Genomic DNA, 27,298 nt, shown 5'->3' with positions numbered 1-27,298 from the left:
AAAATATTTATTTTTTCCCCTCTACTTTAAAATTCGTGTGGTCTTTCTAGGCCATTTGGACTGAGCTTGGTTTATTCTTTGGGCTGGGTATTACACTATGTCTAGGATAAAACACGGAAAGCTAACCATGTAAAGGCCAAACATGGCATGGTCGTCTCTTAATTTCACCCATTTTCTTATCTTATTTTTTAGATTATAAATTTCATAGTTATTAAAAATCAAAGTCTAAAATTATTATTACTGTTGGTTATACTAAATTTACCGTTATTCATATATCTCGGACAACATTTGTTATACTTTTTCAACTTATGATATTCATGGAGGCAAGCAATAATATCCTTTCATCCTTACATTAGCCAACCCAACAAGATATCCCACTTTAATCGATCTAATATCCAGCTAATTTTGAAGCTAAAGATGAGTTATTCACAAGTAACTCATTCATTTAACCACCCTACTGTGTTGGACTAAGAATTTGCAAACCTATATCCAATCCATATTCAATTTGGTTCCAAAGAATTGAACCCTATTTTCATTCAAGTTGGAGCACATAAAGTTTATAATTCATTGTGTTGATCCATTAGGTCTTTCAGGTCAGACTAATGAAAAGTAGTTCCAAAACACAAATAAGAGTAAACATGTAAAAACTGATTACCTGAGTATGTCATTTTTTTGAATAATATAACAGGAAAAGCTTATATGCATTATCAACAACCTATTTCGCGCAAGGTTTATCATCGACAGTAAAATGGCTAATTATTATATTTGAATTTATTATTAAGAGAACATTTTTATTTTAAATTCAAGAGGATTTTGAAATGTTTAATGTTTTTAGTAGTGTTGGATCATTTCAGATTGATTCAGATTCAAATTGAGATATTCATTGATCCAAATCCAACCAGTATTCATGACATTATATTTTTCAATCCAAGTTTGATGCACCTAACTTTAGATTAGATGGGACCGAGCTATAAGGATCAGTTGCTAATCAAGAACAGGTCAATCCAATCCTAAATTCTGATCAGTTCCAAATAAGTACTCCAGATATGATCACACAGCAATTTATAAAAGCTTGACCTGAGTTCTTCATTATTACAAACAGACGGAGTACAAGCACCAGGAACTAAGAAATGATGAATACTCACTAAATTGTGCTACGAATGGTCCTGCAACATGATAGCAAACAGAACAAAGCCAAACTAACAACTCAGAAACAATGGGATCCGAGCCAGATCCCCGGCCAGCCTCAAACCTGTGGACATCAATTTATCTTCAGCACTGCATCACAGAGCTGAGATCTTCCTCATACCCCGTTCAATTTACACAACTGTGGAATCCAAACTTCTGGTAAAGTGCAGCGTAGCTTTACAGGTATGAAGTTCTGAATGCATTTCTCCATGCTTCATCGTCATCTGGCTGTGGAGCTCGTCGGTGTTCTTCGAATTCAGATTCGTGGAGGTAGAAGGGCTCCAAAGCAGACTCTGGTAATCGGCTCTCTGCAAGATAACGCTTCATAGTAGCCATCTCCATTGTATGCTTTCTGTTCATCTTCGCCATCTGCTTCTTCAGCTTCTCCGCCTCCTGCTGGGCTCTCCCATATTTCTCCTGCCAGGAAGTTAAACTTGATAAATACAACCACACTCAGTCCAAGTAAATAAGTCTTTGGTCAGTTGTTAAAACTCCTAATGCAACAAATATCCAAATCAAAATATTGCTCCAGTGACATAAGCAATCAACAAAGAAGTGTAGCATTTAGAGACTACACATGTAGCCAGAAAAACTAAATTGATTGTTAAACCAACCTCGGTGACTCTAACTGTTTCCTCCGCTTCCCTCAGTCGCACAAGAAGTTCTCCCGCAGCATGTACAGCTTCTGCAGTGTCCCGAAGCTGAATTCTTAGTTTCCTGTTCTGTTCCTTTAGATATGCCCTCTCCTTTTCTCTATCAATTCTCACAGTGGAGAGCTCTGCGGCAAGAGCTGCAGCAAAAGCAGAACCGGAACCTTTCCGCCCTGCTTTCACAGCTGCCTTCTTCACCTCTGCTATACCTTCCATTACTTTTCTATGCCTCTCAAGTAAGTCATTGTACTTCTCCTGCAGCTCAGCATAGTGTTCAACAATCCTAGCATGCCCAAGGACAGCTCTATGAAGTGCATCATCCAACTCAGCCGTACATTTCTTTTCGAGACTAAGCTCGATTTCTTTCTTCTCTGCAAGCCTACGGTTGGATTCAAGATCAAGTCTCAACTCTTCAGTTAGAGATATCCACCTGCTCTCTGACTCTGTCCACCTTTGTCTTTCCTTCTCAAGCCCGTTCCCTCCTTTATCTGGAGAAGGTGTGTCACCATTTCTAATATGCTCGAGGAGAGAATAATTGGTAGACGCATCTTTATAGGACTTCAACTGGCTTTTTAAGCTTTGAATTTCCATAAGAAGTGCTTCTCTCTCTCTCACGTCAAAAGAAGTATTATTAACCCAATCTATGTCATTCTGGAGTTCTTTCAATAGACTTTTTTCCTTCAAGACCTCGGTGTTGTTCTTGGAGTGGTGGTTCAAAGGCTGCAACCATTCAATAGTTCCAGACATCAACAACAAAAAAAAGAAAAAAAAACAAAAAAAAAGGCGGAGGTTGCAAGAAGATGAACTAGAGGTACCAACCATGTGATCTTCATTTTCAAGCTCCATAATTGCCATAACGCCATCAGTTGAGCTCATAGCATCCCGATTCTGTTCGCTACTCCAGCTTTGCTCCTTTTTTTTTGTATACTCATCAACCTGCATAATTTGTCAGCAATAATTGCATCAAAGTCTAATATAAAAAAGTATTATTGACCTTGATTAATAATGGCATTCTTAAATAAAGGAATTACAAGAGAATTCAGATGCTTGATTGTAGCTGCCTGCTCCAAACAAAGAGTTTCAAGTACCACCTCCCTCGTGGCAGTGCTTCCAGAAAATTTATCAATATCCTGATTCACCAAGAGAAACAGATTAGCCAAAATGGCGAATTCTAACAAACAGAGTTTCTTGGTCCTCTAGCACAAGTTTCTACAATACCTCAGTAGTGCCTGCTTTATTGAATGGTACAATCTGCATATCTGTGTTATCATTAACTGATTTGATACCATTAACGTCTACTACCTTCTTGCAGGCTGAACACAGGAAAGTTGGAGATGTGCCTCCATGCTCTGAAAATGTTTGCATGCCAGTGTCAACCTTGTCCACTGACTGGCATGAAATTGATGTCAAGTGCTCAAAGGAAAAGCCAGCAAATGAACTCTTTGCAGATGAATTCTGCTGATGATAGTCTATAATCTGCAACCCTCTGTGGAGGCTGGCAGCCAATGACTCGGTTGGGCTGACTTTGCTTGACTGTAAGGAAGATTGGATAAGGTCACTCTTCCCGAAGGTCTCAGATGCGTCATTCCTTTCAGCTGAAAACCCTGATGACATGATGCTTTTCTTCAAGTTATTATTGATTTTAGGAGATGAACATGGAGTAGGGTCTTGGAGTATGGGAAATTGCTGGTCAGGAATGACTGAAAGAATGAACTTTCTAGAATGGAGCTGATCATTTCCTGCGCTACTGGAAACATTTTGGCAAATTAGACTCTCAGCAGATACAGCACTGCCATTGCTGACCTTTGGAGGCTCACATATTTCAGAATGCACTTCATCAAGTCTACTTTGTGCTGGAAAAAAGCCAACATTAAATTCATGATTGACCGAGCATGTGCCTATACTATTGTCAACTTCTGTGTTTGGACCTTCTTTGGAGGGATTAACATTCAAGGAATTCTTGTTTTCCAAGATATCCTCCAAGGTATCTTCAGATGATGAGCAAAGATTGCTTAATTGTTGACACAGATCTTTTACATCCTCTTCATGAACTTCCATGTCTTCTTCTGAATCGATATCAATGCAAGGTAGAACCAGAGAATGATTGAGACTCACCCTCAAAAGGTTCAAGCTCTCACGAGCATTATGTCCTTTAAAGTATCCACCAGTAGTTGCAATACGGTTGCCTTCATATGATTTTGCTCTTATTAGCTCTTCCTGTAGCAAGAAGACATAAATGAATGTTATTTTTATTCAGCAAATTGTATAGTACAATACTTATACTCTTCTATAATAAGCTTACTTTCAACTGACGAATCTGGTCACTCAAACCGTTAACATCGTCTTCTGTTATTTCATTTATCACTGCCTTGTTTTGTATATGCTTTGCTCGGCCTCCAAATCTTAGCGTACTCAATGTGCCAGCCTTACATCTGCATTTATCACCGTAAAAAATTATTTCTGGAAATTAATAAATTGTTCTTATAAATATTTCTTATGCAGCACCTGTCATCTGGGAAAATGGTACAAATAAATGTAACTTTCGCATTGCCACCAAGTGTTTCCCGCAGTAGATGTGTCAAACAGGAATCCATATATGGAATCTTCTGGTCCATTCCAGAATTTGTGACTTCTGCAAGAACGTTTACTAGCTTCCTGTATGATGCATCCAAAGAAGAAAAGCCACAAAAGTCAAGCTAAATTTAAAATAATTGCATAATTCTAAGTGCGATATTCGAGACATTAAACCAAGCTTGAGACTCAAATATGCCGCTCACATATGCGACTTTCAGAGTGGCACATGCCATTTAAGAAGTGAGCCATGCGGTGGATTAATGCAACACAAGCTGAGCAATGCAAAATGAAGTACTATGCTATGTCATACCGAGTCCAGCATGATACAGAATGATGCAGACATGTGATACTTAATATGGAACAATGTATCATAAGATTGATGACAATATTCACTAGAAAACAAAGAAAGAAGGAAATAAATTGGAAAAGCATATCATATATGGCTATCTTATGAAAAAGAGAATTCTGACTGTATGTCATGATCAAATAGTCATTGGCCAATTGAAATCCAAATCCTCAGAAACTAGCCAACTTCAATCCATTCACTATAAACTGCCCCTATAGCTGCCAAAGCTTTTAATCAGCAAATGAATTAAACTATAGAAGATTGAAAAAAAAAAAGATAAGTGTACTCAGCATTCTTCAATAGTAAACTCCCATGTTTATTCATAAACAATCCATGTTAAATGTGCCCTTGGAGATGATGCATCAACATATTCTCGCCCAAAGACAAAGTATATAGGTAGTTGGCACCAAGGTGTGAGAATACCAAAGTAGTCCAACCCATTGGATTTGAACCAGAGCATCACCAAATTTCAGAAATGGAGAATGTCTTTTCACACCCATGAACAAATTCCTACCTATATGGGAAAAAACTAGAGAAACACCATGTCCCACTAAGTTAAGACCCAATTACCTACGCTTGAAAGGTTTGAATTTGTTTAGAAGTCATCACATAACTCATAATAGGTCCAAATTCTTCCAAGAGCCACTATGCCTTGATTTCTCCCTTCTTTCTCCTCCTTTTTCAAGAAAGCTCCACCTATATGAATTTTGCTCATTTGCCCATACTAGTGTGAGGACTAGTGTGGGAGTATGTTTAGTCCTATATTAGTTGTACACTAGGAAGATCTTAAGCACTTATACAAAGCCAAGGAAACTAAGTGATAGATCTTGGCTAATCTTTTTGGGCAAGGTTCGGGGCTATTATAATAGATTAGAGTGGACCCAGCCCATGGCCCAAGCTAAGAGACACTATAGCATACGGATTTTTGGGACTAATCATGAGCCAATTGTGGTGCCTGTGATTAAATTTGATTGGATTTAGACTCTTATACTGGTGAGGATGCATGGGCTTAAATTGGGGGGAGTATGTGAAGATCCATTCAGGCATATATTTATTCCCACAGTGATTGTGTGTTGAGGAGGTCTTGGGTATCTATACAAGGTCAAGAAATCTAAATAATACATTCTAACTAGTTTTTGGGTTAAACTTAATCTCTTGGTTTAGCAAAAAGTAAAGTTCGTTAGCATTATCTATGGCGGAAGCCAAGTACGTTGCAGCCAGAAGTTGCTGTGCTCAAATTCTTTGGATTAAGCAACAACTTAAGGATTATGGTATTGAACAAAATAAAATTTCTATAAGATATGATAATACAAGTGCTATAAACTTAACTAAAAATCTAATTCAGCACTCAAGAGCTAAGCATATTGAAAGCATATTGATATAAGACATCATTTTATTAAAGATCATATGCAAAATAATGATATTGTGCTGGATTTTGTTTGCACTGATAATCAATTAGTGGATATTTTTACTAAATCTTTAAATGAGGACATATTTTATATGATTAGAGGAGAATTAAGAATATGTGATCCTTTTTAAATCTTTTGGTATCATTTGTATGCTTACTTATGCTTATCCCTATTGTATTTATAATGATATAATTTTATGGTGTCACTTTTATTATTGATGTTTTTGTGGTATCCTTGTTTGACTCTTTTTGTTGATGACGAAAAAAAAAGAAAAGTATTGAGCAAGAAAAATTTGAGCAATAAATTGAGAGGAAGCATCTTGTTTTTGCATCTTGTATAACTAGAAGTTTCCAACATTACATTAAAGGAAAGATTAATTTATTCTGAATTTTTTATAAAATGGAAGAGAAAATTATTAAAGAGATGTTAGTTCTCTTGACTGTTATGCAATATCTCATATTTGAGTCTTAAATATTTGAATTTTCTATCTTATGATACTCTTATGATTTGCTGAAATTAAAAGTGGTATATTATATTAGCTTGAGCTTTTATTTCTTTATTTTTATATTCAATATTTTGTTATCATAAAAAAAGAAGAGATTGTTGATCTAAGAAAATGATTTTGATGATTACATAACATTGAAACATAAAAGGGGACTAATGTCTTTGAAGCTTGGTTAAAAATATTTTTGTAGAAAGCAAACCCTTATGATATGCCTTGAAGTCATTTAGAAACACTTGGAAAGTTTTAAAATCAAAAATCAAGTTTGGATGGAAATTGAATGAGGAAGGCTAAATGGAGGAGTTCGAGTCAACTCCAGTATGTTTCGAGTCGACTCTGGCACAAACAGATTGTGGCACGCAAGACTGGCACACTTTCGAGCCGACTCCAAAATATTTCGAGCTGACTCGATTCACAAGATAGAGAGCTATTTTCTACATACTGAGACCGAGTTGACTCCAAAATATTTCAAGTCGACTCATGCTGAATCCGAGCCGACTCATAGACGTTCGAGTCAACTCAATTATTTCTAACAGTCATAACAGAAAATGCAGAATTTGTTGGAGAAGCATCCAAAAGTCATTCAAATGACTGAAATCCATCCCCAATGTCTAAAAATGGCTAGTTTTTTAATTCAAAAATCAAGTTTGGATGGAAATTGAATGAGGAAGGCTAAATGGAGGAGTTCTAGTCAACTCCAGTATGTTTCGAGTCGACTCTGGCACAAACAGATTGTGGCACGCAAGACTGGCACACTTTCGAGCCGACTCCAAAATATTTCGAGCTGACTCGATTCACAAGATAGAGAGCTATTTTCTACATACTGAGACCGAGTTGACTCCAAAATATTTCAAGTCGACTCATGCTGAATCCGAGCCGACTCATAGACGTTCGAGTCAACTCAATTATTTCTAACAGTCATAACAGAATATGCAGAATTTGTTGGAGAAGCATCCAAAAGTCATTCAAATGACTGAAATCCATCCCCAATGTCTAAAAATGGCTAGTTTTTTAATTCAAATTACTTTAAATGGAAAGGAGAGTTATTTTAATGAAGAAAAAGCCTAATTGACCATCAAGAATAGCTTATTGAAGGGAAGTAGCCTATTTTCAGCCTCTAATGCCTTGAAGAGTATTTTCCACCTCCAAACCTAAGAGTTCTTGAATATTTAAGAGGCTAATCATCAAGAGAAGAGAGAGCATTCTTGTGCCAAACATTCAAGCGATCTTCAAGCTGCATTCAAAGTATTTTATTTGCTCTTTTGAGGAGCTTTGTGTGTTGTAATTTTTATTCTTGCTGAAATCTATTGTAATAAGTTTTAAAGGATTGAAACTTGGGGAGTAGGTGTAATCCAAGCCTGAAAATTAGATTGTAAGCCTAAAAAAAGGCTGTAAGATTGTGGTTGGTGAGCCCAAAAAATCAACTGAATTTTTTTTGTAATCCTGGCTAAAACAAATGCACCATAATCAGTGGATTATAGTGAAAATTTTCAAGTAAAGCTTGGAGAGTGGACGTAGGTGCTTGGAGTGCACCGAACCACTATAAAATCTCTTGTATTTGTGTGGCTTGCTTATGTTTACTTGCTTTACTTATTGTTTAGTATTTACTAATTTATTTTTACTACTATTCACTGTATTTGCTACACATTCACTGCATCTTTTTAGGTTATTTTGAAAAACCTGCACATACTTGCTTAAATCTTTGAAAATCTAATTCACCCCCCCCCCCTCCTCTTAGGTTGTCTAACTGGGCACCAAGTTGCTGCACATTTACTGCATCTTCTTAGGTTGTTTTGAAAAACCAGCATATACTTAAATCTTTGAAAACCCGATTCAACCCCCCCTCTTGGGTTGTCTAACTGAACAACACTAGTCCTTTTGGATGAAGTCCTAGATCATTACAACTTGACTATGTGGAGTTAATAATTTATTACATCCAAAAGATCAAAGCAAACAAAGGAGAGAGAAAAATATATATCAATCTAGGAATCTCAATATATGTCATGCTATCTCTTGTATTTCTTTTATCATAATAATTATTATTTTTGTCAAGTAGTGCCTTGCATGTGCTTAGCTAAGAAAAAAGTTCAAAACTACACTTAATTCTAAAGGGATAGAATTGATAAGAATAGATAACAAATTTGTACATCTTCCCTAGTATTTACAATTTTTATATAGGTGGCAATTTTTTTTCCTTCATGGGGCGGAAGCAACTTTTAAATTACAGATTTCAAATTTTTCAACTGATTTTCATAGGTAGGATAGCAGGATTTGTTTTTTCTCCTTTTAGGAAACCAATACATATATAGCATTTCTGATTTTCATAACGAACCATCAATTACAAAGATAATGTTATGTAGCATTTCTGAACTTCCTAAACATCATTTTTAATGATAACTAAATTATTAAATGATGAATTCAAAATCTTTCAGTAGTTTGAATTTTTTCAAAATAATGCATAAGTAGTGTGGATAACCATAGATGCCTTAGAAGCACCACAAAGGTGCTCCCTAATAGCCAACAAGAACTAATTCACCTTATTCGCACCTCTCTCTCACTAAAAAAGGCTCGGGTCTAAATTTGGATGGCAGTATTCACACCATGTCTCTGAAAAACTAAATGTGTAGTGAGAATTTATAACTAGGACAGGCTTGTTGGTTACAGTAATGGTTTTGATAGTCCTGCACATGCCATAGATGCAGTTGATTCAAAAGGTTTTAATAGTTTAATCCTTTTCAGGTTATGCCCCTATAGTTTGAATGATGAAAGATGCCTTAGGAGTATGAATAAGCGCCCCTTAATAGCCAATAGGACATAGTTCAAGTTGTTTGCAACTTTCTCCTGCTAGAAAAGATTAGGATTTGCAGCTACATGGAAAGGATTCTTGGATACATTAGTGGTTTTAATAGTCCTGCACATGTGATATATGTGGTTGATTCAAGATTAGGATGTATTTAATGGTTGGTTTGATTTAATGGATGTTTGGAGTCCAATTGCATGTAGGACTTTTTTTTGTTTATGCATATTCAATTATATCCTGACTTATTATTTCAGATGACTTTTGATGCTTCTCTCCTTTAAAGTCAAAAGAGAATGAGCAAAAATATGATTTGGAAAATGGTCTGCACTCACCAATTTTTAGCATAAGACAAAACAAAAATAAAAAGAAGTACCATTTCCAGTGTCAACTATATCTCTATAAGCTATGCCCCAAGATCTCATCTGCAAGTTAAGTCTCTAAAAAACATTTATTCAAAATAAATTGTTTCCAATTGATCAATCAATTGGGCATACTAACCAATCTGCAAAGAATATTTCATAAGCTGGAAATTGATAAAAATTAAATGTGCAATACTATTAATAAGCATGGAGCAAAATGAGAGAGTTAAAGAATTGATTTTTTCTCCAGGATTCCCAGCTTAACCATTACGAGAGGAAGAAAATCTTACCCTAGTCTTGAAAGAGAACGTTTAACATGTCTTCCTTCATCTATACATTGTTTTCCAAGACCTTCAAGTTCATCCCAGTCCAATCCAGCAAGATCAACGAGGCTGATCCTGCTAGTCCTTAAACTACTAAAGCAATTTGATGGTGATCCCTACAACGCAAGCATAATGCTCTATTATATTCACAAAGAAGCAGGTGACACATATGCCACATAATCCCTTTTAGAGAGATCATATGAAAGAAAAACATACCCCAATTCAAAGCAAAAAACATTTTCAAAAAATTGATAACATCTTCATGTCATCATAACCAGAAAATTACTTTGATTGTCATTCTTAGGCATAAAAATGATCAATTCAACTCTAATAATTAAAAAATACCTTGCACCAGGACTCAATAATGCAAGTAAATATTATATGAGAACGTGAACTCTTGGAGTTTATAGCTGTTGTACCAAGTTTTCTGTTTGAGAGCCCCTGCAGCATAAACAAAATCTTAGAAAAGGGAGAAAAAGCCAAGCAGAGCATGCTCGATGCAACCAAAGATGAAATTGCAAGCTAGCAAACACTACATAATACAAATCAATGTTTTTCTTTTTTAACACCAGTGACATCTAGACAGCACTTGGGGGAAAACTGATATATAAGACAACCTAAAGAAATGAGATGTATGCTTGTAATATGGCAAGATAAACTCAAGCTATAGTAGAAATGATTCAAAGAAGAGATAGATATAGAATTTTGATTTTTTATAGAACAACATGAACAACACAAGTCGATAAAGTAATCTACCAAATATTTTTATGATAGAAGTGTTGTATGCTCTAGAAGCCAACTAGGCTAACACATGTAAACTTTTTAAAAGCATAATTTTATAATTGAATTTTTCAAATAAATAAAATTGGGTTATTTTTGCATTCATGTTGTGTTATGTGCCCATGAATTGTCCAAGGAGTTAATAAGAAGGTGATATATATTCTCAGGTGTAAAGAATTTGAGGTATGTGTTATTAATAATTAATTCCTAAGTGCTCTCAGTCAATAGATACTGATAAAGACGGTGATTGATCCAATCGATGCACAAATCATTTCTCTTTAGGATAGACGAGTCTCGAGTCTACAGTGTGGGGATACTGGAGTGAAAGTGCAAGTGTATGTTAGAGAACAAAAATACCGAGCATGACCATTATGAAAAATCACTTGGATGACTATCCACTTGTCAGTAACTTACTCGATGCTATAATAATGTGACTAGCCCTTAGACTTGAGGTGTCTCGACTGTTCATAGTGAGATTTCTATGATTTGATTGTATATATACTTGATCCCTAGCCATATGGATCTTTGCTTGTGCTTGTTGGCTATAATAGATTCATTGTAGGAACAGGATGCGCACCAAAATGGAATATATTATCCTTAGTAGATAAGAAAGATAGTCTCATATAATTTATGAGACTGAGTTCAGAAGATCTTGGCCAAGGTAGTGTGAATAGTAGAAAAAAAGTTTCACGTACTTCACATCAGGAACTCAAGTCAAGTAAATTTTATATAACAAATATTATGGTTTAACGAGTAATTCATAACCTCCATCTTGTTGGAACCCAAGATAGAAGGACTGTTTCATATGGTAACTATACCTAAAGGTTCATTCCATTTCATTTTGCTGGCCTACCATCATATACTGCTAGGTGTCACTGGTAGATTGTGGGGTCCATAAAAAATTAAATAGATGATCAAATGATTCTTTATTGGGAAAGAATTGGAAGTGTTCAAATTCGTTTAAAAGAGTTTCAATGATGTTATGATGGAGATCACAACATAACTCACTACCAGACAGAATAGAACCTATGGGGTCACATACATAAAGAGTTTGAGATTGATCGGATGGTTGGAATCCAAATTATTAATGCGATTGATTATTGGATCAACTTGTAATTGTTACAAGTAGTGAGGACTTCATTGCTAAAGATTAGCAAGTTCAAGGATAAATGTGCAAATGTTGCATGTCTTAATTTTATTGGATCAAATTAATTATGGTTGAATTCAAGTTGAATCAAATAGGGATTTGGTTCAATTGAATTTGGGTCAAAGGCTTGGATCAATTTGGGCCTAGGACGCATGCACCCAAATGAGTTTGGATACATCAGGTGTATGACATCTGTGCCTAGCCAAAATAACCTATTTTGACTTGATCTTTGTGTTGGGAATAGTGTCCCAAAGCCAATCCTCAGCCTGTTGATGGTTGTACTCATTTTTGTATATGTACATGAATTATGAATTAATAAAAATTATTTTGGCATTTTTCATCACAAAATATTTCATCTTCTAATGAACTCCTATGTTGTGCTGAAGTCCTTAGGACTATTTAGACTCGACAAAGGAGGATTTGTCGTTTAGTCCTTAAATCTGTTCGCGATCAAATGATACGTTGTTACCAAAGACGACAACATTTATCAAGCATAGGTCGTTGTATGCCATATAGGATGGTTGTCCTCTTAACCAAAGAGTGTGTAGACACTGGTATGGCATACAAGTGAGATGTAAGGGTACATTTCCACTGAACGTGACCAACTCCGGAGCTATTTCTATTGTCAAGATTTGCTCCGATGGAATATGGGTATAAATGTCATTCCGACTTGAGACCGTCACGGTGACTTGCAAGCAACTCACTGCACTTAGGCACTGGACTACCTGAATTTCTAATTCAGTGACGGAAGGCTGCTGGGTGTAGTCAAGTACTTGACTTGTCGGTGCGTGTGTCAAGATGGGATTGACCACTCCAATTTAGGAGCTGTGTACAGTCGTGTTTTAATTTAGCAAAACTTTGGCCAAGGTAATCCTAGTGAGGAGTCACAGGACTGTTTGAGTTGAGCACGATTCGGATGATCTGATCAGGGTTAACAGTTAAACCCTGAGTCATCCATATTCAAAAGGATGAATTATACAGTAACCATATTCACGTAGGTTCTGAGTGTTGCGATTGTGACTATTCGACCTATTCATACATCGGGTACCATTGCTAGATGGTCACTTCGATTAGTACAGGAATTGGTTCCTGTGCTACCGGCTTAGGTTCGAACCTGCGGGGTCACACACATTAGAGGTTCCTATCTGATCTGATAGCTGGTGAAGAGTCCTTCATGTCTGAGATTCTGTGATCAAGAATCAGGATTCTCTGATCACGAATTCCACACATTTTGGGTACCGGGGTCAAGAGTCCCACTGGTTTAGGACTCTTCGATCAGGGTTACATATCGATGAATTCTGATGCCCGATTACCCATCGGATTTGGACTCAATATTTATGAGAGGTTTAATTAGTGATTTGATCGCTAATTAACTTAATTTGATTGAGTAATTATTTTTGGATCAAGCCCAATTGAATTGGATTCAGTTGGGTTTGACCCGATTAGGTTAAGAGTTGACCTAATCGTCGAGATGGTTTGGTCCCTGATTTGATTAGGAGTTGGGCTTAATCAATTCCTGATTTGATTAGGATTTTATTGAGCCTAATTAGGCCTAATTTAGTTGGGTTTAAATTAGTCTTAATTGGGCCTAACTTATTTGGTTCAATTAGGTTGGTTTAAATAATGAAACCACCTTGACCCATTCTCCCTGCGCCACCTCACTTCCACTGCGCCCATTTGAATTCACGAGAAGGAAGTTCTCATGAATTTTTCCTCACGCAAAGCCCTCCTCACGCCCTACTTTAATGCACCAAATGAGTGGATAAGGATGATTGGTTGGCCATTCAAATTCAAAACAAAGTTTGAATTTGAATGAGCAACCAATCTTAGCGCCTTGACCTTATCCTCTTTTAACGCCCCATTTATTACATGAGAAAATGTTTCTCATGAAATCACTTACGCACAAATTAAGCCACGCCCTCCTCTTCTCACGCCCTTAGTGGATAGGGATAAATTGGTTTCCATTTGAATTCAAAATTTGATTTGAATTCAAATGTGCAATTACTCATCTTTATCCTCTCACGTGGATAAGACGTTTGTTGTTGTTTTAAAAGGAGGAGAAGAGTGGGGCGTGATCAAAAAAAATTTTTGAGAGAAAATCTGGGCGTAAAAAATCCTTGTGTGCAAGGTGAAGGTCTATATCATTCTGAGAGAAAAAGAAAGAAAAAGTGTGCGCAGGGTTTCAGCCTAGAGTTCGGAAAGTGAGAAGGTGAGCTACGAGTGTCGTGAGCCCACCAAATTTCAGAAAGATCTTCAACATCCTCTCAAGCACGTCTGCTGATGATCCGAAGTGTCCGAAGAATCGACAGACATCGATCGAAGGAATTCGATCAGCATCGACCGTTGAAAGGGCTCTACAACGAGCTAGCACTCGTAAGGAGTCGATCAGACCGGGAGCTTCGTGTGGATGATCCGCAGAGGTCAGACATGTTGTGTGGCTACACGCGATGATCAGACTCTCCCGACGATGATCAGATTGCAGCGATCTACTATCCGCACAAAGGTATTGTGTTCTGAACACATTACAGTAAAGTGTTTACTGTTCAAATTCGAATTTCAAATTTAAATGTATGCATGCTATATATCATATTTAGATCCTAGTGTAGGATAAATTCATGTTAATTAAATAGATTAATTAATATTTTTTCGTTGTAAAATCATAATTTTGAAAAAATTTTAAAATTACCATTTTACCCCTGCACTGAATTTCCCATCAAATGGTATCAGAGCAAGGTTCTAAGATATGATATATATATTTGCATATGTAGATTAAGTTGTAATCTAAAAGTTTAAATTTGAAATTTGAAATTCAAAATTTAAAATTTGAATTTTAAAAGTTGTTCGAAATTCAAAATTCAAATTTTGAAATTCAAAATTTGAAATTTGAATTTTGAAATTTGAAATTAAAAATTCAAAATTCAAAAATTTGAAATTCAAAATTTGAAATTTGATAATTTAAAATTTAAAATTTAAAATTCAAAATTTGAAATTCTAAATTTTAAAATTTAAAATTTAAAATTTGTTTGAAATTTAAAATTCAAAATTTAAAATTTAAAATTTAAAATTTGAAATTTAAATTTTGAAATTGGTATATTTAGATATACTTGATCCAAGTAGCAAGTAATCGAATTGGGTTGGTTGCCATGGTCGTCCGGTCATAGGAGAAAAGTAGGGTTTAAAGGCCCTTTCCTCCCATTCGATGGGGTCTCCTATGGCGGTTGGGGTGCCGCTACAATTATATCCTATGCAGATGAAGCAGCGAAAGGAATTAATTGTATAGGTTCAATTGTGAAATTTATCATGAATATGTTAGATTAGAACTAAAGGAATATTCATGATTTATTTTGATTGAGTTATTTTCTGTTATGTAATTAGCAATAGGATTGCTATTTATGAAATGTGCTGATCTATTTGTGAAATGAGTCAACATATTTGGTGAACAGAAAATAAAATCTTTCAAATTTAAAAATTATTTTCGAAATGCCAAACCCTAACCCATCAACCCAAATACTTAATTAAAAAAATTAAGTATTGTCTAGTAGGTCTAGAATTGTGAATTAAGACCTAAGACAATTGCATAAACTTGTGGGTCAATGGGTTAGATGGATTAGGTTCATAATTGGGTTAGACCTAAGGTTAGCTTAAAGAAATGAACTAAATTAGAGTAATTGGTCAAATCTAATCAAAAGTTGAATTAGATTAGGTCAAGGATACTCTAGACTCAACTCCAATAGTTGTAGTTGAATGGGTCCATGTCTTTAATTAGACCAAGATGGACTTAATTCATGGCTACGCGGTGGAACCCAATTTACTAAGTTGATCAAATTAAAACTAATGAACCGATTGGTGTCTAAGGTAAGTTTGGCAGTTTGACCAGTGGTTTTTAAACGGGAGCTACTTGCAGTGATTCGATCTCTGACGAGTTAATGGCATATCCCCACCACTGATCTCACTTACCTGGCCAACCTGGTGAATTAAGTTTTGATTAGGTCACTTGGTGATCAGGGCTCACCCATGTCATTAGGTAAATCAGTGTGACTGATTTAGGTGTTCCTAATGCCGGCTTTAATTAAATCTTTTTTAATTTAACTTGGTGAAGTCAGTGGGAGGATTGAAATTGGCTGGATATGATATTTTCTTCTCATCTATCCTTTAATAAAATTCTCAAAATTATTAGGTCCCTAAAATGATTAAGTTATAGTGATAACTAAGTCATAGCCTCTCATTAAGTGAGTGATAATCAGTCCATTAGTTTAATAATCATTGGAGACCCAAAGGCCTGGTGCTTATTGACTAATGGAATTATCATTCATAATATGATAATTTGGTTTGAGTCTTTCTGATGGTGGTCAGGTTGGCCGGCCAAAGTCGGGCCTGATCATTTATTGGTCCGATTCACCAAATCAAGTCATGTTAATGGTTGGACCTAACCAGATCTTTTCAGTGGAGGCCAAAGCCTACTGATTAGGTTTTGGGGCAAAATCAATTACTAGAAGTTGTTTAGAGAAACAACTGGTTATGAATCTACCTATAGATACACATGGGTTGACCAACCAAAGTTGGGCTTGTGTGTTAATGGTTGGACCTAACCAGATCTTTTCAGTGGAGGCCAAAGCCTACTGATTAGGTTTTGGGACAAAATCAATTACTAGAAGTTGTTTAGAGAAACAACTGGTTATGAACCTACCTATAGATACACATGGGTTGACCAACCAAAGTTGGGTTTGTGTGTAGTCTGTGTGGATTCTAGTACCCACTAAGAAATTAAAGTAATTCCTCGAATTGGAGGTTGAGGCTACCAATTCGTAAAAATACTGAGAGAAACTTTAGACTAAAGTCTAAGTCTTTAGTATTAATAATTTATGTACTAATATAGGTCTGGTTTTCCTTTATGCATCTATGGCCACTACCCTGTCGCTCCGGTCATTATTAGATAATGACAAGCTCATGGGACCTAATTTCGATAGCGGTATCGAAAATTAAAAATCGTTCTTGAGCATGAGCGGATTCTTTATGTAGTAACGGATCCGACACCTAAGGAGCCAGCCCTGAATGCTAGAGGTACGGTCCGAGACACTTACCAAAAGTGGCTCAACGATCGCACTACCGTCCGGTGCATAATGCTGGCAGCAATGAATGATGAGTTCAGCCGCAGGTTCGAGAACGCCCAGCCACAAGAGATGCTTCAAATGTTGAACGACTCTTTTGGCACGCCTAACGACGTTGAAAGGCACAAAACTAGTTGTGTCATTTTCAATGCTCGGATGAGGGATGGAGCCTCAGTCACTGATCATGTACTGTACATGATCGAAATGATTGAGCATCTAAGTAAACTGGGCTTTCCCCTGCATGAGCAGCTCGATAAGGATGCGATCCTTAATTCTCTGCCCAAGTCCTACCTTCCCTTCCTTACTCATTTTCGAATGACAAAGCCTGCAGTGAACTACCACGGCTTGTTGGAGTTGCTGCAGAACATTGAGACCAGCTCCATAAAGAGTCGGTAAATATTGTGGGAGGGTCTTCTTCTGGTCGTCGACCCTTTAAGAAAGGGAAGAACAAGAAGAAGAAGAATAAGAAGGTGCAGCCGCATGCTGGGATGTCTGCACAGGGTCAGATCAAGAAGCGCAAACCCGACCAGAGCCAGGCGGAGTGCTTCTTTTGCAAGAAGCAGGGGCACTGAAAGAGAAACTGTCCTCTATACATTGCCTCACTGGACCCGAACAGGCCAAAGAAGAAGCAAGGTACTTATATAATAACACCTTGCAACTTTTTCATTTGTGATACTACTGCCTGGGTATTGGATACCGAAAGCCCTTATCATATTTGCAATTCGATGCAGGGTCTGCAGGTCAGTAGGAGATTTGATGAAGGCGAGAGGTTCCTAAATGTTGGAGATGGAAGCAAAATTCCAGTTCTAGCATTAGGAATCATGAACCTTGTAATCAATTCTCGAAATATAATTCTGAGTGAATGTCACTATTATCCAAGCTTTTTATTAAATATTATTTCTGTAGGCCTTTTGGCCATGTACGGTTATCAATTTTTAATAAAAGAAAATATTTTCAATATCATTTTGAATGGTGTTACAATGTTTGTTGGACAATTTTATAATGGAATTTACTTTCTATCACAACCTGTTAATGTGGTTCAAACCTTCGATAAATATCCTAAAATAGATAATATGTCAAAAGTCTACCTTTGGCACTGTAGGCTAGGTCATATTAATAAGAACAAGATAAACAGGTTGGCCCAAGAAAGAATTCTTGAAGTAGGTGACTGTGAATCACTTCCAACCTGTGAGTCCTGTCTTCTTGGTAAAATGACCAAGTCACCTTTTACTGGAAAAGGTGAGTGAGCCAGTGAACTCTTGGGTCTGGTACATTCTGATGTATGTGGACCCATGAGCTCAAGTGCAAGAGGTGGATATTTCTACTTCATAACCTTCACAGACGACCTATCGAGGTATGGGTATGTCTATTTAATGAAACATAAGTCGAAGTCATTTGAAATGTTCAAACTATTCCGAAATGAGGTAGAAAAACAAATTGGAAAGTGTATTAAAACTCTTCGATCTGATCGAGGAGGTGAATACCTTTCCAATGAGTTTCTGATATATCTTGGGGAGAATGGGATTCTCTCTCAATAGACTCCTCCTGGAACACCACAGCATAATGGTGTATCTGAAAGGAGGAATCGGACCTTGTTGGACATGGTTCGATCCATGATGGGGTTTGCTGGTCTGCCGATCTCCCTTTGGGGATATGCGCTCGAATTGGCTTGTTATCTTCTAAATAGAGTTTCGAGTAAGTCTGTAACCAAAACGCCATATGAGATATGGATAAGACGTAAGCCAGTACTCTCGCACCTTAGGGTTTGGGGGTGTCCGACTTATGTTAAACGTTTAATTACGGACAAGCTAGGATCTAGGTCTGATAAGTGTAATTTTATAGGATACCCAAAAGAGACCAAAGGGTATTATTTTTACCTGGCTGATGAGCAAAAGGTGTTTGTCAGCCTTAAGGCAATCTTTTTGGAAAAAGAGTTCCTTGGTGAAGGGACTGTTGCCTCTAAGGTCGAACTTGACGAAGTTCGACAGGTGAAAAAACCAACACAAATTGCTGAACCTAAATCGGATTTGATTAGATCAGATCCGGAGCTCATTGTTCAAGCACCCTTAAGGCGATCTGGTAGAGTACCACGTCAACCAGATAGATACTATGGTTTCTTGATCCGGAACGACGATCCTATCGAACTTGATGAAAACGATGAGGATCCGATCACCTACATGGATGCAATGCAGAGATCCGACTCTGAGAAATGGCTAGAGACCATGAAATCCGAAATGGAGTCCATAAAGGTCAACGATGTGTGGACATTAGTTGACCCATCCGAAGGAGTAAAACCTATAGGGTGTACATGGGTCTTCAAGAGGAAGAGGGGCACAGACGAAAAGGTGGAAACCTATAAAGTCCGTCTGGTTGCCAAGGGATATCGTCAACGTTATGGTATAGACTATGACGAGACATTTTCTCCTGTGGCAATGCTCAAATCTATTCGGATTATGCTTGCGATAGCTGCCCATCTGGACTATGAAATCTGGCAGATGGATGTGAAGACAGCTTTCCTAAATGGAGAGCTGGATGAAGAGGTGTATATGATACAACCTGAAGGATTCACGTCCACTGATGAGTTTAAGGTGTGCAGACTATAGAGGTCCATTTATGGACTTAAGCAGGCATCCCGGAGTTGGAACATACGTTTTGATAGAACGATCAAGACGTATGGCTTCGTTAAGAACGGAGAAGAGCCCTGCATTTATAAGTGGGCTAATGGTCCAGTAGTGGTATTTCTTGTATTGTATGTGGATGATATTCTCTTAATCGAGAATGATGTCTCTGCATTACAGGGAATAAAGATTTGGCTGTCGTCACAGTTCTCCATGAAGGATTTGGGAGAAGCTTCCTACATCCTAGGGATGAGGATCTATAGGGATAGATCTAAAAGGTTACTTGGTTTATCCCAGTCTACGTACATAGATACTATGCTGAAGAGATTCAGCATGGAGAATTCCAAAAAAGGCTATCTACCGACAGGCCATGGAATTTCTCTCTCAAAGAGGGATTGTCCGACAACACCTCAAGAGAGAGAGCATATGGGTAGGATTCCATATGCTTCGGCAGTGAGATCTATCATGTATGTCATGACATGTACACGACCAGATGTGGCATACTCACTAGGAGTAGTGAGTAGATACCAATCTGATCCAGGGGAGAATCACTGGAAGGTTGTTAAAACCATCCTGAAGTATTTAAGAAATACTAAAGACCAGTGGCTTGTTTATGGTGAATCGGACTTGAGACTTATAGGGTTTACAGACTCTAGTTTCCAGTCTGATCACGATGACAGCAAAAGTGTGTCGAAATTTATTTTTATCCTTAATGGTGGGGCTATCTGCTGGAAGAGTTCCAAGCAACACACAGTGGCTGATTCAGTTTGCAAGGCAGAGTATGTCGCTGTATCAGATGCTGCCAAAGAAGCGGTGTGGCTGAGAAAATTCATCACCGAGCTCGGAGTAGCACCCTCTCTTGTTGGTCCAGTTCTGCTCTACTGTGACAGCTCTGGAGCCATTGCTCAGGCGAAGGAGCCCAAGGCACACCAGCGGACGAAGCATATTCTGCACCGCTACCATCTCATCCGAGAAATTGTGGATCGAGGTGACGTCGACCTTCAAAAGATCGACGGAAAGGAAAACCTGGCCGACCCATTCACTAAAGCCATTGCGGTGAAGGAGTTCGACGACTACAAGTCGAAGATGGGTATTAGATACTGCACCGATTGGCTTTAGGCCAAGTGGGAGATTGTTGGGAATAGTGTCCCAAAGTCAATCATCAGCCTGTTGACGGTTGTGCTCATTTTTGTATATGTACATGAATTATGAATTAATAAAAATTATTTTGGTATTTTTCATCACAAAATGTTTCATCTTCTAATGAACTCCTATGTTGTGGTGAAGTCCTTAAGACTATTTAGACTCGACAAAGGAAGATTTGTCGTTTAGTCCTTAAATCTGTTCGCGACCAAATGATATGTTGTTACCAAGGACGATAACGTTTATCAAGCATAGGTCGTTGTATGCCATATAGGATGGTTGTCCTCTTAACCAAAGAGTGTGTAGACACTGGTATGGCATACAGGTGAGATGTAAGGGTACATCTGCATTGAACGTGACCGACTCCGGAGCTATTTCTACTGTCAAGATTTGCTCCGATGGAATATGGGTATAAATATCCTTCCGACCTGAGACCGCCACGGTGACTTGCAAGCAACTCACTGCACTTAGGCACTGGACTACCTGAATTTCTAATTCAATGACGGAAGGCTGCTGGGTGTAGTCAAGTACTTGACTTGTCGGTGCGTGTGTCAAGATGTGATTGACCACTCCAATTTAGGAGTTGTGTACAGTCGTGTTTCAATTTAGCAAAATCTTGGCCAAGGTAGTCCTAGTGAGGAGTCACAGGATTGTTTGAGTTGAGCACGATTCGGATGATCTGATCAGGGTTAACAGTTTAACCCTAAGTCATCCTAAACACAGGGGTCAAAAGGATGAATTATACACATCGGGTACCATTGCTAGATGGTCACTTTGATTAGTACAGGAATTGGTTCCTGTGCTACCGGCTTAGGTTCGAACTTGCGGGGTCACACACATTAGAGGTTTCTATCTGATCTGATAGCTGGTGAAGAGTCCTTCATGTCTGAGATTCTATGATCGAGAATCAGGATTCTCTGATCATGAATTCCACACATTTTGGGTACCGGGGGTCAAGAGTCCCACTGGTTTAGGACTCTTCGATCAGGGTTACATATCGATGAATTCTGATGCCCGATTACCCATCGAATTTGGACTCAATATTTATGAGAGGTTTAATTAGTGATTTGATCGCTAATTAACTCAATTTGATTGAGTAATTATTTTTGGATTCAGTTGGGTTTGACCCGATTAGGTTAAGAGTTGACCTAATCGTTGAGATGGTTTGGTCCCTGATTTGATTAGGGGTTGAGCTTAATCAATTTCTGATTTGATTAGGATTTTATTGAGCCTAATTAAGCCTAATTTGGTTGGGTTTAAATTAGTCTAATTGGGCCTAACTTATTTGGTTCAATTAGATTGGTTTAAATAATGAAACCACCTTGATCCATTCTCCCTGCGCCACCTCACTTCCACTGTGCCCATTTGAATTCACGAGAAGGAAGTTCTCATGAATTTTTTCTCATGCAAAGCCCTCCTCATGCCTTACTTTAATGCGCCAAATGAGTGGATAAGGATGATTGGTTGGCCATTCAAATTCAAAACAAAGTTTGAATTTGAATGAGCAACCAATCTTAGCGCCTTGACCTTATCCTCTTTTAACGCCCCATTTATTACACGAAAAAATGTTTCTCATGAAATCACTCACGCACAAATTAAGCCACGCCTTCCTCTTCTCACGCCCTTAGTGGATAGGGATAAATTGATTTCCATTTGAATTCAAAATTTGATTTGAATTCAAATGTGCAATTACTCATCTTTATCCTCTCACGTGGATAAGACGTTTGTTGTTGTTTTAAAAGGAGGAGAAGAGTGGGGCATGTGCAGGAAAAATTTTTGAAGAAAATCTGGGCGTGAGGAATCCTTGTGTGCAAGGTGAAGCATATCTTTCCGAGAGAAAAAGAAAGAAAAGAAAGAAAAAGTGTGCGCAGGGTTTCAGTGAGTTTTTCAGGGTTTCAGCCTGGAGTTCGGGAAGTGAGAAGGTGAGCTACGAGTATCGTGAGCCCACCAAATTTTAGAAAAATCTTCAACATCCTCTCAAGCACGTCTGCTGACGATCCGAAGCATCCGAAGAATCGGCAGACATCGATCGAAGGAGTTCAATCAGCATCGGCCGTCGAAAGGGCTCTACAATGAGCTAGCACTCGTAAGGAGTCGATCAGACTGGGAGCTTCGTGTGGATGATCTGCAGAGGCCAAACACGCTGTGTGGCTGCATCGCGACGATCAGACTCTCCCGACGGTGATCAGATTGCGACGATCTACTACCCGCACAAAGGTATTGTGTTCTGAACACATTACAGTAAAGTGTTTACTGTTCAAATTCGAATTTTAAATTTAAATACATGCATGCTATATATATCATATTTAGATCCTAGTGTAGGGCATATTCATGTTAATTAATTAGATTAATTAATATTTTTCCGCTGTAAAATCATAATTTTGAAAAAGTTTTAAAATTATCATTTTACCGCTGCACTGAATTTCGCATCACTTTGATCAGTCAACTAGGTCCACACCCTAGGGTTTCTTGCATAATGCCCTAGGTGCCAACAAAGGGGCAAATGGAGAAAGTTTGGGGCAGCACCATTAGGGTTTTTGAAACCCTAGCCACCCAAGCCAAAGAAGAAATTTTTAGCTCAATTATATGGGGTGGCTGCACTGGGATTCTCTCTCTAAGAATCCTAGCGGTCAGGGACTCTTTCAAGGAGATTATCTTTCATAAATGCTTGGGGTGCCACCCTAAGGTTTTGAACCTATAAACAAGTGGCCAAGCCCTAAGGGTTCATAAGAATCTCACGCCCCAAAGAAGCATCCCCTACCCCTAGGCTGCTGCCCCTCCCTCTCTTCCCTCTCCTCCATGCCTTGAGACTCTCTCTCTTCTTCTTTGTCTTGCTAAAATCAGATTTCAGCAAGAAGGATCTTGAAAAAGGCTCTCACCCTACTACTGTTCTCAAGGCATTGAGAATTCCATCAAGCAAAGGTTTTGTAAGAAAGCTAGCAACCCGGAGAACCAATTGATTGCAGATCAGCCCTCCAACTCTGTGTGGAGGCCAGGCACTTGTGTAGCTATAAGGAAAAGAACTAATCCACTATTATCAGTTAGGAAGTTCATCAACCCGCACAAAGGTATAAAAGAAAATTATATTTTTCTTTCAATACTTGTTAAATCTTTCTCTCCCATATATATTGGGATCTTGGGAATAGTTTTTCTCTTTCACACAAAGGGTTGGGTAATTTATTTTATTTCCACTATGCTAATGAAATAGATTAGATCTTTTTCATTCTTCTAACTCTAATTAGTTAATATAATTAATTAATACATGTGAAATCTGTTTTAATTAATATGATTAATTAAAATACGTGTGAGAAATCTAAGAGATCCTTCACGAAGATGTATCATCATGAATCTATTAATGATGAAAAATACTACTTTTGGCTTTGAAGTTCAAAAAATTAGGTGAAGCAATTATGGTTCACATGCAGACAATTGCAAAAGAAGTATATTTCTGATGTCGTATCAAACAAGAACACTGCAAATGAGGACATGCCGACTATTCTGTGATGACAGGCATTGTTATGAGGTTTTGGCATGGTAAAGTCTCAAAAGTAGGATCCATCGGCAAAAAAGGTCATGTAGTACATGAATAATATGCACATAAAGACATATTTACAAATATCTATACTATATTAAAAATTAAGATTTAAAATACTCCACCTTTCAAATTTTTGATTTTCGAAAAAAGCTTTGTAAACTTTATTGTACATATTAGATGTTATAGTGGCATGTAATGCGGATATATCAAAATTAATAGATTCTCTCCTGGTCCCATGTTTTTACACCTTTCTTGACAATGTTCTCTCTCAAACCACCAATCCCATCCATCTTTTAACCTCTCTCTCATGCATATACGAATGCAGCAAAAACTGCATCTACCTACCTTATCTCTCACAGTCTCTGGAGAATCACTGATATCTACCCTAGGTAGAAGTTTCCTGCTACTAAGTTTAAACCCAAAAACAACATGCAATGCACATGCCCATATACTTGTGTCTGTGTTTGTGCATAAAATGCATGTATGTGTGCAGTATCTATGTATGTATGTACGTACTATATTTGTATGTATGTGCATATATGTATGTAATACTATGGGAAAGAGATTAATGAGATGTATTAAAGTTCAAAGACACTCATCATTCCTTCAAGGAAAGTAAAATAAATAAATATTTAAGGCATATGAGTTAATTGCTTGCAAGGTTCATAGAACATCAACTGAAGGAGAAAATCAAACTTATGTAACAGATACTGGGAGAAACATTTCATATTTCTTCATTGACTCAACGAGCACCTCCTTGACTACCAACTGTCAACTTAAAGGGCCAAAGTTGTCGCCTATCAACCATCTTAAAACAATAGCTAAAAAGCTTACCTATCATGCAAGCCTAATCCCATAATACAAAGGACCCATAAGAAATATATACCAGAAAAATACCTTGACTATAATTTGAGTAACATCCTCAACTGTGGTCACATATTCATCAGTCAGATTCTCCACATGGAAACCATTTTTAGCATCATCTCTTATCTGCCAATGATGAAGTTCATCCATATTTATCGCACACTATATAAAAAGACTCACAAGTAGCAAACACTAAAACACCAACATGACGTATTTTTAGCAAATACTAAAACCCATCTACCTGAAGGTTTCTCTGCGTTGGATCGAGTAAGTCATTTATCTGATCATTATATACCTATAGAACAGAAACCCCACAAAAAAAAAAAAAGTGGGATTAACAACTCATATACATGAAGCAGAGTAGCTCACTTTGTTAAAAAGAAAATAACTCACCTCGAGAAATGAACATCGGCATTGATAATTTATTTGTTTTCCTTCTGAATTCTCTTGATTCTGTATGATAATATACGAAAATATAATGATCAGCCATCACAGAAGTAAAAATTATATCTAAAATCAAGCTTAGCTGTCACATGCAAAGAAGAAGCTTAGGTGCCGGTAAGCTCTACCAAATTATAAAATAGTACATAGAAAACATGGAAACCTACCGTTTCAATCTCCGAGAACAGCATATGAAAGATACGAGGCGCTATGCCCAAGGAGCTATTGGTGGAGTGGCCATCAACCATGGCACTCGGTGGACCCCACATTGTGTAGGTTTTTCCACTTGCAGTCTGTTGATATTTCACATTTAAAATGATATAAAAAATTTCTGAGCTCTTTGTCACATAGAATTGTTGCAAAAGAAAAAGAATCACAATCCCAAACCAGCTTGCCATGTATAATACCTGTCCATAAGATACAATTGAAGTGTTGAAACCAGCCAAAGAATTCTTTACCAAAGGAACACCAACCAACCTGAACACATCTTCCTGAACAAAAGTGATTTAATATATCAACAATGGATCAGCTCAGGCTTTTCTGAATCTAGATTTATATTGTACTCCACAATCCCAGAGATGGAAGCTGTTCATACCTGAGTGGAATCTGGACCAAGAACAGAATCGAATGTAAACATACGGTCTCCAACCGATAAGGAATCAGTTGAGACGTTCTGCACCACCTGACTCTCCTTCTCTTGATCATTTGCTGGCCTCACTCTCACAACAACCTACAAAAGAATCAAAAGACAGATCAAAATCCCATTTAAAGAGCAAGTATAAATCGTAACATCAAAATTGCCGGCCTCAAACTAAGTATAAAAAAATTTCTCCACCTAGAAACTGTTGGTATTAGCCCAAGAAGTCAATCTCTCAAAGGGGGCAAACGTCACCATGAAGGGGGTAAATTAAGATTTCAGAAATGGAGATATCATGGAAATTTGATCAGTTTCTATTTGCACAGTCGAAACTTCGACGAAATTTTCATCAAATTCAAAATTGCAAAAAAAAAAAGATCAATTTGGAAAGTACATTAAATTCCCGGAGACAAAATCATTTTGTATTAGGATTCTTGAAAGAGGCATTCATTTTTCTTTAATTCCAAGAGAAATTCCACAACTATCACTACTACACATAAACAATAAACTAGGGTATCAGCAGAGGGGGACCTTGACGGAAGGATCAACAGATCCAACAGCTGGCACGTCCGATCTAGGGCTCTCACTTGAGAGGGAGCGATCCGGCCAGGACAGAGGCTTCTTGGGAACCGACAGCAAGGTCGGATGGTCGATCTGGACGTTATGATGCACTGGTGGGGTGTTCTCACGACCGGATCTGGCAGTATGACGACCGGAATTCATCTTCCAGCCGGCACCGGAGGGCGATGTGGGGAGAAGGGGAGAGATCGCTCTTGATGAGGGCTTCAGAATTCGTAGGGCTTCCATTTGGCCGTTCGAGGAAGCGAGTGAGCACGAGAGAAATGGGAATGGAAATTTGGAGGACGGAAAGGGG

The 27,298-nt window shown here is 37.7% G+C and overlaps 1 protein-coding gene across 1 annotated transcript; it reads right to left on the bottom strand.

The window, feature by feature from the left end:
• Positions 1–1,035: 1,035 nt before the first annotated feature.
• On the bottom strand, positions 1,036–27,298 carry LOC105035635 (kinesin-like protein KIN-12C). The gene is made up of 16 exons (XM_010911254.4): positions 26,956–27,298; positions 26,383–26,517; positions 26,195–26,278; positions 25,955–26,080; positions 25,740–25,799; positions 25,588–25,641; positions 25,380–25,472; positions 10,497–10,592; positions 10,119–10,267; positions 4,344–4,493; positions 4,141–4,270; positions 3,057–4,055; positions 2,870–2,968; positions 2,658–2,774; positions 1,803–2,558; positions 1,036–1,605 (listed from the first exon to the last, which is right to left on the bottom strand). Exons 1-16 carry the CDS (start codon positions 27,229–27,231, stop codon positions 1,366–1,368), a joined length of 3,564 nt encoding a protein of 1,187 aa, XP_010909556.1. The 5' UTR covers positions 27,232–27,298; the 3' UTR covers positions 1,036–1,365.

This window comes from Elaeis guineensis, chromosome 6 (assembly GCF_000442705.2).
Source record: "Elaeis guineensis isolate ETL-2024a chromosome 6, EG11, whole genome shotgun sequence".
In the NCBI taxonomy this organism is placed as follows: domain Eukaryota; kingdom Viridiplantae; phylum Streptophyta; class Magnoliopsida; order Arecales; family Arecaceae; genus Elaeis; species Elaeis guineensis.
This window is presented reverse-complemented; position numbering and strand designations above follow the sequence as displayed.